The following is a 13186-nucleotide window of genomic DNA, read 5'->3' on the forward strand; positions in this document are numbered from 1 at the left end:
TACGTCTTTTCTAAGGGAATCGACTACCGATTAGGAAGATCATTGATTGCCCGTGTCATTAAGAAACTAGCGTGTATGTCAATGTGTAGTTTGTAACGAGTGGGCTTGGGTACAATTTGCTGTGAATTTTTTTTTTTTTTTTTTTTTTTTTTTTTTTTTACTGCGTCCTACATTTTAGTTGCAACAATTATAAAGACGAAAAACTTCAAGTTATCATGAACGCTGCGAGAAGAACATTTAAAAATGTTTCAACTGATGTGATAGCTACGCTAAAAAACGTTAAAAAAAAAAAAAAACAGCTTCTTGAGTGTTCGAGCAGCTAATGGAAGTAATACAGGTAGCACATGTTAAGCGATAAAATTTTATTTTATTTTTTATTATAACTCAACTAAAAGTATATAATTTGAATATTTATATTTACCGTGAAACGGTAAATTTTTTTTTTTTTTCTTTCAACGGGTAACTTATTATTCGGTAGCTGTTTTTTGGAATTTATACGTGATTAAAATACTCGTCTCGTATACTTATATTGTCCGAATCAATGGGGTCGGCCGAAACAAAAAAGAAACCCTGAAATTCCACAGTAGCCGAATAGTGGCGACACACAGGTGATTACGATAAGAAACGTGCCAACTGAAATACATACATCGTGTTTCTTTTGGCAATCTTCTGGATGGTTACTTAAATGGATGCATCCTCGGATGTAAAACAAGCACCGTGTGATAATACTATACGCTTGGTGGGATGATTAATGCGTATAATAAGTTTTTGTGAATTGCAATAATTGTATGTTATTATTTTTGAAGAAAAATAGTTAATTTTTTTTTTTTTTTTTTTTTTTAAATACCAGCTTCAATTACATGTGTCGATAATAGGGTCGAACGCCACTGCGAGGAGAATTGGCATTAAATTTTCAATTTCCTTGGTAAACAATATTTTTTCAGCATAGGAAGAAATGGTTCTTATTTCAAAACGATTGGTAGGTGACAGACCTTGGTGTACTCGAGTGTTATGTTAAAATATTTTCAATAATTGGTGAATGCTTTTCCATGGCTTTGATCAGTTCGCTAAAAAAAAGTAAAATAAATAAATAAATCAGTTTATCAGCGCCAGTGTTCCCTATGGGTGCATTTTGTTCATTAATACTATGAATGGCCAACGACTATTTGTTGCACATATCAAAAACATCGTAAATAAATCACTCGTTATAGGAATTTTTTTTTTTTTTCAATCAGCCAATCAAAAATATATTACAAAATATTATTTATACCATCCAAATCCCTGTTTTCTTTTGCAAAAATGTAAAAATTCGAATTTAACATCAAGACGCGAAAATGCACGCATAATACTCAGGTATCAGGTCCAAAAAAATGGAAAATCAGGCAAGATAACGTTGCCCGAATAAATCGTTTTATTGAATAGATTTTAACACAATATTGTTTAAAAACAAATAAGATTTGTGCTCAAATGACAAAATAATGGCTCGTTTTGAAAAACTAGCTATAGAAGTGAAAGAAGCCAGTATACAATTGTATCGTTACAGTATCATCAGCAGCATTGACAAATGTTTATTTTTAAGTAAATTTTACCTTGTGTCAATATAAGACCGATTCTACTAATGAACGTGTACGATTAATGAATATATTGAATATCGCTGATAAAGATAACAAACAAGTAAAAACTTGGTACAAGGCCAGCTGAACTTTCAACGAAAATGATAATAAAACATGAAAAAAATTATCGATTCTTTATTTATATACTTATAGTGTACACTCGACGTAAATTATTTCAACGTAAAAATTAAATTTAATTACAGGTGCGGCTGGAGGAGTTTGTTGCGCCCATCGGAGCGATGTTAATCAACTCCGCGGAATATTATTGTTCATAAAATTGTCAGGGCGTGGAGGGACAATGTAAAAGGTTAAAAAAAAAGGAATCATAATTTTATTTTTTAATAGATTTTTCCTTATAGGTATATAACATTTTTGGAGGTACGTGGAAGAAAAAAATCGGTCCTCGTCGAAAAGAGGGGACTTTTAACTACACTTCTTTTTTTTTTTTTTTATTACATTTTCTCATGTACCCAAGTTATTTACGTCAAAAAGTTGATTGCATTCAATTCATGGTTATGATAATAGTGCAGTCTTAAAAAAAAAAGAGTTGTAAAGTCACTTTGATGACCGAGAGATTTATCGGTCGTGCAGCTCGAGTGTACACTGATTACATGAAAATAAAAATCTTGACCAGATATATGTAATTACATATGAGCTCATTATAAAATATTTAATTTTCGTACACAAAGTACACGCCAAAGAGACACACTTTTTTTCTCTTTCTCGATCCTTCAACAATAAACTGTTGAAAAACAAAAGGTTCTTTTTTTTTTCATTTTTCATCCACCCTCGCCTTTTTCTCCGAATCACAGTATAGATTGCACCTGCACGTTTGCCGCTTTCGATCCGTGACGTCAATCATTCACGTAGACATGGGAACTATGTGTACATCATTCGACCTTTAAACTTCATTATAAATATGTTGTAAAAATTAACTGGCATATCCATGTATGCAAAGATCAAGTTCTTACTGTAAAAGCTCAAAAGAATTTCTGCACCAATGGATCAGTGACACATGTGTATTTACAACACATAGGCACATGCGTTTATTGGATTTCTGTTCGTATGAAAAGCTTTCGACATGTGTAGCCTGTATCACACCAGTGGCTGAAAGCTCTCGCGAGCTGTCACGTCGATATCACCGCGAATAATGCATCATGCGCCGAGCCACTGAAAAATTAAGAGTCGTAAATTGACATAAGGCTGCAAGACGTGCAAGTGCAGTGTATGTACCTATATATTTGCGTCTCGCGCCTCGCGCCGTGTACCAGCTCAGCGGTAAGGAAGGGAAGGGGGAAGATTCGGGGGAAAAAGAAAGAGAGTATAAGAAGAAGCCCCGCTAAGTAAGCAAACATGTCGTCTACTGCGTCGTTGTTACATCAAGAGCATCGGAGCAGCGGTGGTGGTATCGCTACGATATTGTTATTGTTGTCATTCGGTGTCAGTGTTCGGCATCAGCAGCTGTTGACGGAGGACCAGTGTTGTACGGATAACAAAGTCTCTACGATGATAACGAGACTCGCGATGCTCGACAAATGCTAAATATACAAGAGAGAAATATCCGAGAAGTTGGGGGAAAAAAAAAGTGTATTCAAAACATTACTTTACACAGTGTAATTTTATAATTAGTTTAAGCATAATTATTGAGAGCACGCAGTTGACGCTTTGAGGCTGTCTGGAAACCATGGCGGTCTCGCACGCCTTGGGAATGGGTGAGATCGTCCATCTGAATGTTGGTGGTACCAGGTGAGTAAAGTGAGATATTTAGAACATTTTTCGGTCGGTCTTGGTTTTTAACTATGACACATATTTTGTCTGAATGAGAGGTGCTTAAAAAACTAAGTGAAGTTTTTCATTTTTTTCTTCTGGGGTTTATTCTTTTCTAATAACACATGAGTAGGTAATATTTGATAAAAACTGACGCTGTTTTTTTTTGTCAAAGGTTCTCCACCTCGCGACAAACTTTGTCCTGGATTCCCGACTCGTTTTTCACGGCTCTACTGAGCAATCGCATCGCAAGCAGGAGAGATGAGAACGGAGCGTTATTCATAGACAGAGATCCAAAGATATTTTCAGTCATTCTTAATTACCTGCGTACTAAAGATGTTGATTTGACTGACGTTAATATACGTACATTAAGACATGAAGCAGAGTATTATGGCATTACGCCACTCGTTAAAAGACTGATGCTGTGTGAAGATTTGTCACTATCTCCATGTGGGGATATACTATTCTATGGCTATTTACCGCCTCCAAGTAAGTTTTTACCTCAATATTACTTTTTTGACCTAGTTTCTTAGTACTTGTTATAAAAATCTTTACCTTTGCTCAGACATTCCATTACAAGAAGCTACTGTTGCAACTACAACAATAACCACGACTGTTAGTGATGTATCTGTTCATGGTAGGCAACCAGGAGCCAATTCAGTCCCTCCACCTAGATCTGAAGCTTCATCAATATCCCAACCTACAGTTAGTTCATCCAATTCTCCAGCACAAGTTGCAAATTCTAGTATGTACATTTTTTGGCTGTGAATAGGAGAAACATTAATTTTTCCACCTTGCTTTGATTAATCGATCTTTCTCAATTTTTTTAGACTACAGAGTATCACAAAGAGGACACTCACATTCGCGCACACCATCGCTTGATCTTAGGCATGCCAGGAACAGTTCAGCAGACTTGAATAAGTTATTCAAAAATGACATAGGACTGATATTTAATCCACTAACTGGTATGTGATTCTTCGTGTGAATATATTTAAAAATTTTGTATTAACTATTTGAACATATAATAATTGTAAACTTGAAATTGTTAGTTTCAGGCTGGGCAGACCCACTTAGGGTTCAAATCATAAAAGCCCATCACAATTGGATAGCGATAGCTTACGCGCACTTCATAACGTGTTATCGTTTAAAAGATTCGTGTGGCTGGCAACACGTATTTACTAGTCCACATGTCGAATCTGTGATCGAGCGGGTTGCTATCAATGCAAAAATGGGCATGGGTGCCCATGAAGGAAAGATGGTTGCTATCTCGTATGGCAGCCAAGTGAGACTGTGGTCTGTCACCGAAGATGGCATTAAAACAAACATCGGAACATTTAATTTGAACGTAAGGGTTGAGTTTTTGTTTTTTATTGGAAGTCAATTAGTTGCTTTATCGCCAACGGGAAAAATCGGAGTGTGGCATGCAATGACCCATCATTGGCAGATTCAAGATGTAGTATCCATCTCGTCATTCGATACTGCTGGATCATTCCTTTTATTGGGATGCAATAACGGATCAATCAATTATATTGGTAAATTCGTTTTTTTTTTTTTTTTTAACGATACTTATCATTTGAAATCAAATTTTAAGAAACTTTACTAAGCATGACAAAAAATATTATAAACAGATATGCAAAAGTTTCCTTTGAGGATGAAAGACAACGATTTACTTGTAACACAGTTGTACAGAGATCCTAGCAATGATCCAATCACCGCGATTTCAGTATATCTGACACCGAAAACAAGTAAGTTTGTTTTGTCATTTCAAATCATACATAAAACTGCTGCTACTGATATTTTACAGACAAATTGGATACGAAAGGCAATGCACTTGTAGAAAAATTTCTTTGTTTTTCTTCCTTTTACATTAAATATTTTTAAAAAATTTACAACTCACTAATTTTCATTTTTAGTAAATATCGCGAATGAATGTTTCTTTTGGGTCATTTAACGTCATTTTTTTTTTAATCATGTGGTTGAGTGAAAACTAAATTTATTCTTTACGACTGCCCTCTCATTTTAAAAGTATAATAGACTAAAAATGTAAATCAAAGTTTATAGTTCTAAAATGTGAAGAGCATATAAAATAAAAAATTTACTTGGGAAAAAAAAAAATTTTTTTTTAACTGTTTTCTTGATAAAGTTTTCGCTTTTCTTTTTTTTTTTTATAATCTCAAACATTTACAACGACTTACCATAACATTTTTTGCTTCATGAATTGGTACCGTACAACTGGATACATAGCACAAGGCAAGTATGGGTCTTCAGTTATAAGTTCAACATCACTTACTATACTTATACATACATCTTTATTATCATCGTTTATTACACAATTCTGTACATTTTTGCATCATTTTTTATTGTTATATTTTATTTGTATTTAATATATTTATGTAGATAGTAGTACGTGTGCCCTTTCCTTCTTTCAATTGATTTGTTTGTGTTTTTTGTTCAATTTCACGTCTTACGAGTACCTACCAAAAAAAAAAAATTTCATAAACTATCGTGTTTCATATCAAGCATCAATCTTGTTTAATGACATTTGAGTTTCATCGGCCAATTGCACCTTACTCTTCCTATGCATCCAGTTGTACTAATACGCAAACATGGATAATTTTGCAAGCTTTTTGTATGCATTAAATTCATTTGTACGTGACGCATTATATCACCTTACTTTTGACCTCTATTGGCAACCAATTTCCTTTTGATTGTTTATGAATATTCCAGTTAATACTCTTTATTAGTATTTTCGAGAACTTTGAACTTTTTGTTAATTTATTGAATCTGTGTGTGAGAGGGGCAGGAAGTTTATACTTAACTGTGCATAAACAATTTTATGTAAAGTTTTATTTTCTTTATTGATAGAATTTCAACTAAATATCTACATATTTGTTAGTCTTTACAGTAAAATTACACTAATCGTGTATTTTTAATAGTAAAACACCGATTTCCGGAAACAATGTTTTAAAATACCGCTTGCTACGTGTGGCTCGTGTTCGGAAAGGCTAATAAATAAGTGATTAATTTTATTTTAATACTCCAAGCTAATATTTATTATTCAAGTCTTTCATTGGGCACATCTACTACATTCAGTGCATGAATTACATGAGTATCGTTGTAGTCTAGATTTGCATGAACCTTATTTATGTTCCAATGTATCGTAATGAGACTATCTTTTATATAATAATATATCGGTTGCATGAAAATAATACTAAGTTATTGATAAATAATGATGGGGACGTAACTTTCAAGTGTCCAAGCTGATGACTTTGTTCATTGAATTTGTACTATTAAAGTTTGAATGTTTTATTCTCAATGTAGGTCTCTGCGGTAATTGGATCGAAATAGCTTATGGCACTAAATCAGGGAGTGTCAGGGTAATAGTACAGCATCCGGAAACAGTCGGTCATGGGCCTCAGCTCTTTCAAACTTTTACTGTACATCAGAGCAGTGTCACAAAGGTAGACATTAGACTCCTCTCCCTAACTGTGTTTTAGCAAAGGTGTGCATTAAAATAAAAATAAAAACTTTGTAGGTGACGCTGTCAGAAAAGTATTTGGTCTCGGTATGCTCCGAATATAATCACGTCAGAACGTGGGCAGTTACGAGATTTAGGGGCATGATTTCGACACAACCGGGATCGACTCCTGAAGCCAGTTTTAAAGTCGTTTCTTTGGATGCTGTCGAGCCTTGCATTAGCTACAATGCTGGAAATGATTTTGGTAGGCTAAATTGAATTGGAATGAATTTTCGCAAGTTTAGTAAAAGTAAAGTAATCTTTGATCATATTTTTTTAATAGGTCCCTTTGGTGAGCAAGACGACGAGCAGGTGTTTGTTCAAAAGGTTGTGCCGGAAACTGACCAACTGTTTGTGAGACGGGCATCCAACGGCAAACGCGTGTGTGTCATTCAATCGATAGACGGAAGCGTAATCACATCATTCTGCGCGCACGAGTGTGAGGGCTCTAGTCGTATGGGCTCACGACCGAGGCGTTTTATATTCACAGGACACTCGAATGGAGCCATACAAATGTGGGATCTTACAACAGCGCTTGAACCAAATTACAGCGCATTAGTAGGTATGTTTTTTCGTACGGATTAATGTTTGGTTCATTATTATTACAACCATTTAAAAAAAAATTTAAAAAATTCGATTCATTTTTGATTGGTTCAGCCAAAGAATCTTCAGGAGGACCCACGCCGGAGGAATTATGGAAATTACTGGATCAGTGCGATTTGAGCAACAGTCACTGTTCGACACCGAGTATCAGTCCATCCCCATCTTTGATAGCTTCAGGACCGAGAATAAAGGCGAGCAACCTTTTGTTCCTCAACCAATCGCAAAATTCGAATTCGTCGGTAGGATCCAACCAACTTTAAGTAAAAAACATCAACAATTTTAGAAATTGTTTTTGCATTTATTTTGTACATAGGAACATTGTTGATGTTTTCTCGATTTTTTCACTGACTGAGTCTACTTTCGTATTTACGATTAATTACAATCAACAAATTGTGTCAAATTGATAAATTCCTACTTGTCGTTATATTTGATTAGGATTTGAGCTTTATAAGGCAGCAATAATTTTCACTGTGATTTTTAAATTGTAAATAATACTTTCATTAATAAACAATCTCGTTGTAAATTTTATATATATATTCTTAATATGTATATAGTATTTTTAATACCTGGTGTAGTAAAGTAAGAGTAAAAAAATCGTGATACTTAATTTTTAACAAAAAAAATGTTTATTGATAAAATTAGTATGGCATTGGATAGTTTTTCAACAAAAACTACCTTTCTCAAGTTTAATGTTTACACCTGCTAAGTACGGTCATAGTAAATAAGCAATATTACAAATAGAAAATATATAAAATACAATATTTGGTAGAATTGATAATTATTTCTCTAATAACATGATAAGTGTATTTTAACAAACGAGCATCACAAAATTCATAATAGCGCGTTCTAATCGCTACGTTTTAATCGAGGCACAGCGGTGTTAAATTCACTATCTAATAAAATTTTTGGTCTAACGGCCAACTGAATGCTCAATACAATAAGACGTAAAAATCGACTTGCACACGACATGCCACTTTTTTAAAATTTCCTAAGAACTTCAATGTCACAGTAATCACCTGTATTTTAACAATACGACGAGTATAGAAGCACACGATCTAGGTGGGCTCTGCATTTTGTAATAACTTTCTTTTTAGTAATAATACAGAGTCTGTTCTAAGAGCTTATTTTGTTAAATCGCTGGAAAAATGCAGATTAGCACATGATTGTGTAAATCACAAGTGCTTGGCAGTCTAGTATTAGATTCACTACTACCGACATCCAAAGTTATTTGAAACACGAACAGAGCTCCTTCAGTCGAGTCTGGCATTTACCTGGCTGAGCCTAGGCGGCAATTGTTCGATTCCAAGATACGTGTCATCGTTTTTCTTTTTCATGCCAAGACGTGCTTTTGCCAGAACAAATTATTACTAAACCAGCTAGGATTTGTCATTGGTGTCAAGAGAAAATACCACGCGACCAAACCTATTACGAATAGAGAAACTAATTTCGCTCTTTCTAAGTGATCTTCATAAGTCATCACTTCTGAAAGGTCTGGGAATCCCATGTAATTGCAAAACGAGTGAGCCGTAAATGCCGCTATAAAATGACCTGTGTAACAAAAAAATTTTATTGATTAATAATGGAGTAAAGTAACCGAATTTTTTGAAAATTATAAAAAACATTTTACCAGTTTTTGCAAATAGAAATGCAGCGTATACTCCAAATACCGTTGAATAAGCAAATTGAACACCTAGAAAAAAAAGTTGGATAACTTATTATTTCACATTATTTTACAATTTTTTTATTTAGAGTTATTGTGTACATACATGATCTCAATAGGGCTGTTTTGAAATCCATTCCTCTCCTCGTATTTTCAACTATATGATGAAAGTGTGCCGCCCCAAAAAACAGGGGGCATATAAAAATGGCAGTGATTGGCGCAAAGCATTGTAAGAGCAACGGCAACATGCAAGCTCTGAATGTCCATTCTTCGGAGAGTGGTGCCACGACTTGATTTCTCCACCAGACCAGAGTTTTGGCACTTCCCAGCCAATACGATGGTTCTTTGCGCAGAATTACATTTTTTTTTAAGTTAAAAGAATAATTGTTTGAAATGTTAAGCCATTCGAGCATTTCAAAATTTTTTAGCGCAATAAATTTACTACTATAAAAATATCGTAGCAAAAGTGCAAAAGCTCACATTAATTTTTTTAATATTTAATATTGAGCTTACCGGCATAAAGCCGCCACAGGCCGCTAAGTCCCTGCATATAAAGTGGCCCCAAAAAAAGGATCATTGTAAGACACAGTGGAATTATAATTGCTTGAATTATGCCTGGCCATCTTAGTCCCAATAACTGCCAAAGAGTTGCCTGCAATGAATTTTACGATTTTCTATATAATTCAATAAAAAAAAAATAAATAAATTGTTTTAAGCATAAAAACTTTAATTTCATAGGCAAAAAACTAGCCACTTACTCCGTGGTAAAATTTTTCATTAATTCCAAAATATAGCGATAACGGAGAGAGCAATGTCATTACAAAGACGCTAAAGAATCGCCTTTTTATTACGCTCGGGTGATCCCTGAAAAAATATGATTGTTATATCACGGATGTCACAGAAAGTTGAATAAAGTAAAAATACTCATATTTAGAGGGAGAAAAAAAGTTAGTTGTTCTGTTACACGATTAATTGTCAGTATCATCCAGGAATGCTAACATAAGTACCTTATCTCAATACTGATCTAAAAAATGTAGTTAATCCGATCTAAAAAGGGCTGAAACTAAAATTAAAAAAAAAACATTGATCCATTGGTTGTAAATGTCAGCAGTCGAGCCTTGTGAAAAAGAATCACCCTATATTAATTCTTATACCAACGCAAGTTCTACAAAAACGAAACGTTATGTCGAATACCAAACTCGCGCAGATTATTTAAATTTTATATCTTATTTTATATACATTTAAGAATCTGCGTAGTTATGCATACATTCTGATCAATATTGATTCTAATGAGGACAAATAAATCGTTAATAAATTCGATCGACGATAATACGAATTTACAGTATAACGGGATATTAAAAATCATACCAATATCTAAATTTGGAGCGAGCTAAGCAACAGCTCTTCGAAATAAGAGATTAGTATGGTCAATTAATCTTTCGCGATAGCAGTCACATATATGATTGATTTGTTAACGGACATTTTTCGATCAAACATATTTAAATTACTATAAATTGTTCAAGAAAATTTTATTATTTTACGTAAGTACGATGGATAAAATGATTTTAAAAAAAGTTAGTCAAAGGTGTAAAGTATATAATTTATGTGGCATAGGCTCACGTTGCAAATAAATAATATTATAATGTAGATAAACATCATTAATTAAAGTGTATAACACGCGCACTTTCCATGGTAATATGCAAAATTGCAAAAAAACGTCTCATGTGAATAAAACTATACCAATAAATCCACAAAATTTAGAACACATAAAACAACATGGAAACAAGTATAAGTATGAAAATAATTATCATCCTTTATTAACGACCATCACTGTGGCTGTGTAGAGGTAATTCTTATTATACTCGCAATCTATAGCCAATCCATTAATGCCAAAATTTATTCACTCCCCACCAAACAAGATTTCAAACTTCGATTCGATCCGTAACAAAATAAAATGAAAAACCAAACAATTAAGTATATTGAGTGTACAGTAAGTATAAAAGGGTTACCTACAAGGTATTTCACGTACGCATATTGTAATATATATTTTTGAAGGGTAGAGAGAGCGCTTGTAAAAATTATTTTCCCTAAGTTTGGCGGTGTGATCAAGTAGAATGACAACACTATGCCATAGGAACAGCGACAATTAACTGCGCCTGGAAATTTTCTTCGATTCATATTTTATGTCATGCCGGAGTCAAAATTATATAGGTATACATAAAAAGTGTCCCAACCCTATTGTTGCGGTCCAATAAAAACCAATAAAAAATTCATTGATTTTACCATAGGATTTTTCTATTGGTTTGTTATCGGTATTTGCACCCGTAAATCCAAATAAAATCCGAAATGGTCAAAAATAGATTTTCTATATCATTTATTATAACTAGGACATGATTGAACAAAAATAAATTGACAAATTTATGTCATACCATCCGGATGGTAACACCAAAACGAGGGGACAAAAGTATTTTTTACAAAATTCTAATAAAAATTAATAACTAACTTTTCTTTCAATTTACATATAAAATACTCTAATCCCCCCGTTTTGGTGTTACCATCCGGATGGTATGACATAAATTTGACAATTTATTTTTGTTCAATCATGTCCTAGTTATAATAAATGATATAGAAAATCTATTTTCAACCATTTCGGATTTTATTTGGATTTACGGGTGCAAATACCGATAAGAAACTAATAGAAAAATCCCATTGTAAAATTTTATTGGTTTTTATTGGACCGCAACAACAGGGAAGGCAAACAAAACTAAGAGAAAAAAAATAGGATATTCTAACCCAACTAACTGGACCACTAAGAATATATTAACGATTGCGTGTTAATAAGGAAATTTATATAAGTACACCTATAAATAATAAAAACGTTTAAATAATATTACTAAAATTTGTGAAAAAAAAATAAAACAAAATAGTTCGTAAGTATAAGTACATAACTGCCTGTGATAAACGCAGATCACAATGAGGTATATACATCACAATAAAATGTAAGTAATGAGTATACCTGTTGAGCGGCGACCTCCAGACGTAGAGGCTCCCAACGTAGACGATGGAAAGTACGAGGCAACCGAGAATGCCGGTAACACAAGGGTAGCCATCCTGAGCATCTTCTGCTGTCGCAGTAGCTCCACTACGTTCGTTCACCATATCCATCACTCATGCGTAACACCCAAAGCCAGTGCTGCTATGGCACACACGCAAGACCTAGGTACACGAACACTTTGGACTTGGACGAAAATAGTAGTCTCTCCCACGCAGTATATACCCTCTGTAATAGTAGTAAATAACAACCCGCAGGAACCTACACAAAACCACGAGCCTTACATTTTAGCACGACGAACGTCCTTCTTTGATATACTTAAATATGCACGTACGAATAAAATAGATAAAAGTATACACATAAAGTGTTTATGTTTAGTAAAGGTATACCTAAAAGTATGTACCTAAAAAACCTAAATTATGTGCGTGTTGTGACTTGTGACTGTTGTGTGTCGTTTCCCCTAAATCGGAGTTGTCGGAGTTCGGAGCAGTAGGTTTTCCGGAGTATTTGAAGAAGGAACGATGGTACATGAAACTATACTACCACACTCGGGATTTCACACGGAAACTCCAATTTGAAAAAATTAATACTTGTATGTATGTTTCTGAATTGCACGTGGCAAATGATTTTTGTTAGGTTGAGTAATTATTTAAGTATTTAGAGCTGGAATTAAACTGTTTCGTATATATTGTAATAAAAATGCATAAATACGACATTATCAATACTTTTTGCAACAGTATTGATTTTTAATAATACATATAGTTCATTTTGGTAAAATAATCGGAGATTGCTAGAAAGCTGTCCATTTTAGTGCAGTTTTGTAAGGTATAACAACAAATTTTTTATAGAAATTCGGATTATTTTACACACATTTTTAGAGGAATATGAAATTATCCTATTGCGCTCTTATTTATCGTCTTATTTACTGCGCACGCTGCTCAACTCTAAAAATTATATACTTATCACATCAATCC

The 13186-nt window shown here is 33.8% G+C and overlaps 2 protein-coding genes across 4 annotated transcripts; one reads left to right on the forward strand and one right to left on the reverse strand.

Moving 5' to 3' along the window:
- The first annotated feature begins 2904 nt into the window (after positions 1 to 2904).
- Positions 2905 to 8031, forward strand: LOC106646929 (BTB/POZ domain-containing protein KCTD3). Of its 2 annotated transcripts, none has more exons than XM_089590995.1 (10): positions 2905 to 3359; positions 3556 to 3869; positions 3946 to 4125; positions 4211 to 4345; positions 4436 to 4912; positions 5009 to 5125; positions 6702 to 6841; positions 6916 to 7102; positions 7181 to 7459; positions 7555 to 8031. In XM_089590995.1, exons 1-10 carry the CDS (start codon positions 3298 to 3300, stop codon positions 7758 to 7760), a joined length of 2097 nt encoding a protein of 698 aa, XP_089447121.1. In that variant the 5' UTR covers positions 2905 to 3297; the 3' UTR covers positions 7761 to 8031. The 2 variants fall into 2 exon arrangements, with proteins under 2 accessions (XP_089447121.1, XP_014218639.1); XM_014363153.3 differs by having other exon boundaries at positions 2906 to 3359; positions 4430 to 4912.
- Positions 8032 to 8109: 78 nt separating this feature from the next.
- On the reverse strand, positions 8110 to 12733 carry Sras (Ras converting CAAX endopeptidase Sras). Of its 2 annotated transcripts, XM_089590997.1 has the most exons (7): positions 12616 to 12733; positions 12177 to 12473; positions 9919 to 10024; positions 9674 to 9812; positions 9267 to 9503; positions 9128 to 9190; positions 8110 to 9048 (listed from the first exon to the last, which is right to left on the reverse strand). In XM_089590997.1, exons 2-7 carry the CDS (start codon positions 12323 to 12325, stop codon positions 8831 to 8833), a joined length of 912 nt encoding a protein of 303 aa, XP_089447123.1. In that variant the 5' UTR covers positions 12326 to 12473; positions 12616 to 12733; the 3' UTR covers positions 8110 to 8830. The 2 variants fall into 2 exon arrangements, with proteins under 2 accessions (XP_089447123.1, XP_089447122.1); XM_089590996.1 differs by having other exon boundaries at positions 12177 to 12733.
- Between the last annotated feature and the right edge of the window lie 453 nt (positions 12734 to 13186).

This window comes from Copidosoma floridanum, unplaced genomic scaffold, assembly GCF_036245765.1.
Source record: "Copidosoma floridanum isolate Cflo_tuat_1 unplaced genomic scaffold, Cflo_Japanese_pri ptg000013l, whole genome shotgun sequence".
Classification (NCBI taxonomy): domain Eukaryota; kingdom Metazoa; phylum Arthropoda; class Insecta; order Hymenoptera; family Encyrtidae; genus Copidosoma; species Copidosoma floridanum.

Coding starts and splice junctions, on each gene's coding strand:
- LOC106646929 (XM_014363153.3), top strand. CDS start 3,298: ATGGCGGTCTCGCACGCCTTGGGAATGGGTGAGATCGTCCATCTGAAT. Junction 4,913..5,008: donor CGGATCAATCAATTATATTG/GTAAATTCGTTT, acceptor TATTATAAACAG/ATATGCAAAAGTTTCCTTTG. Junction 7,103..7,180: donor CAATGCTGGAAATGATTTTG/GTAGGCTAAATT, acceptor TTTTTTTAATAG/GTCCCTTTGGTGAGCAAGAC.
- Sras (XM_089590997.1), bottom strand. CDS start 12,325: ATGGATATGGTGAACGAACGTAGTGGAGCTACTGCGACAGCAGAAGAT. Junction 9,813..9,918: donor ATGAAAAATTTTACCACGGA/GTAAGTGGCTAG, acceptor AATTCATTGCAG/GCAACTCTTTGGCAGTTATT. Junction 9,191..9,266: donor AACAGCCCTATTGAGATCAT/GTATGTACACAA, acceptor TTTTTTTTCTAG/GTGTTCAATTTGCTTATTCA.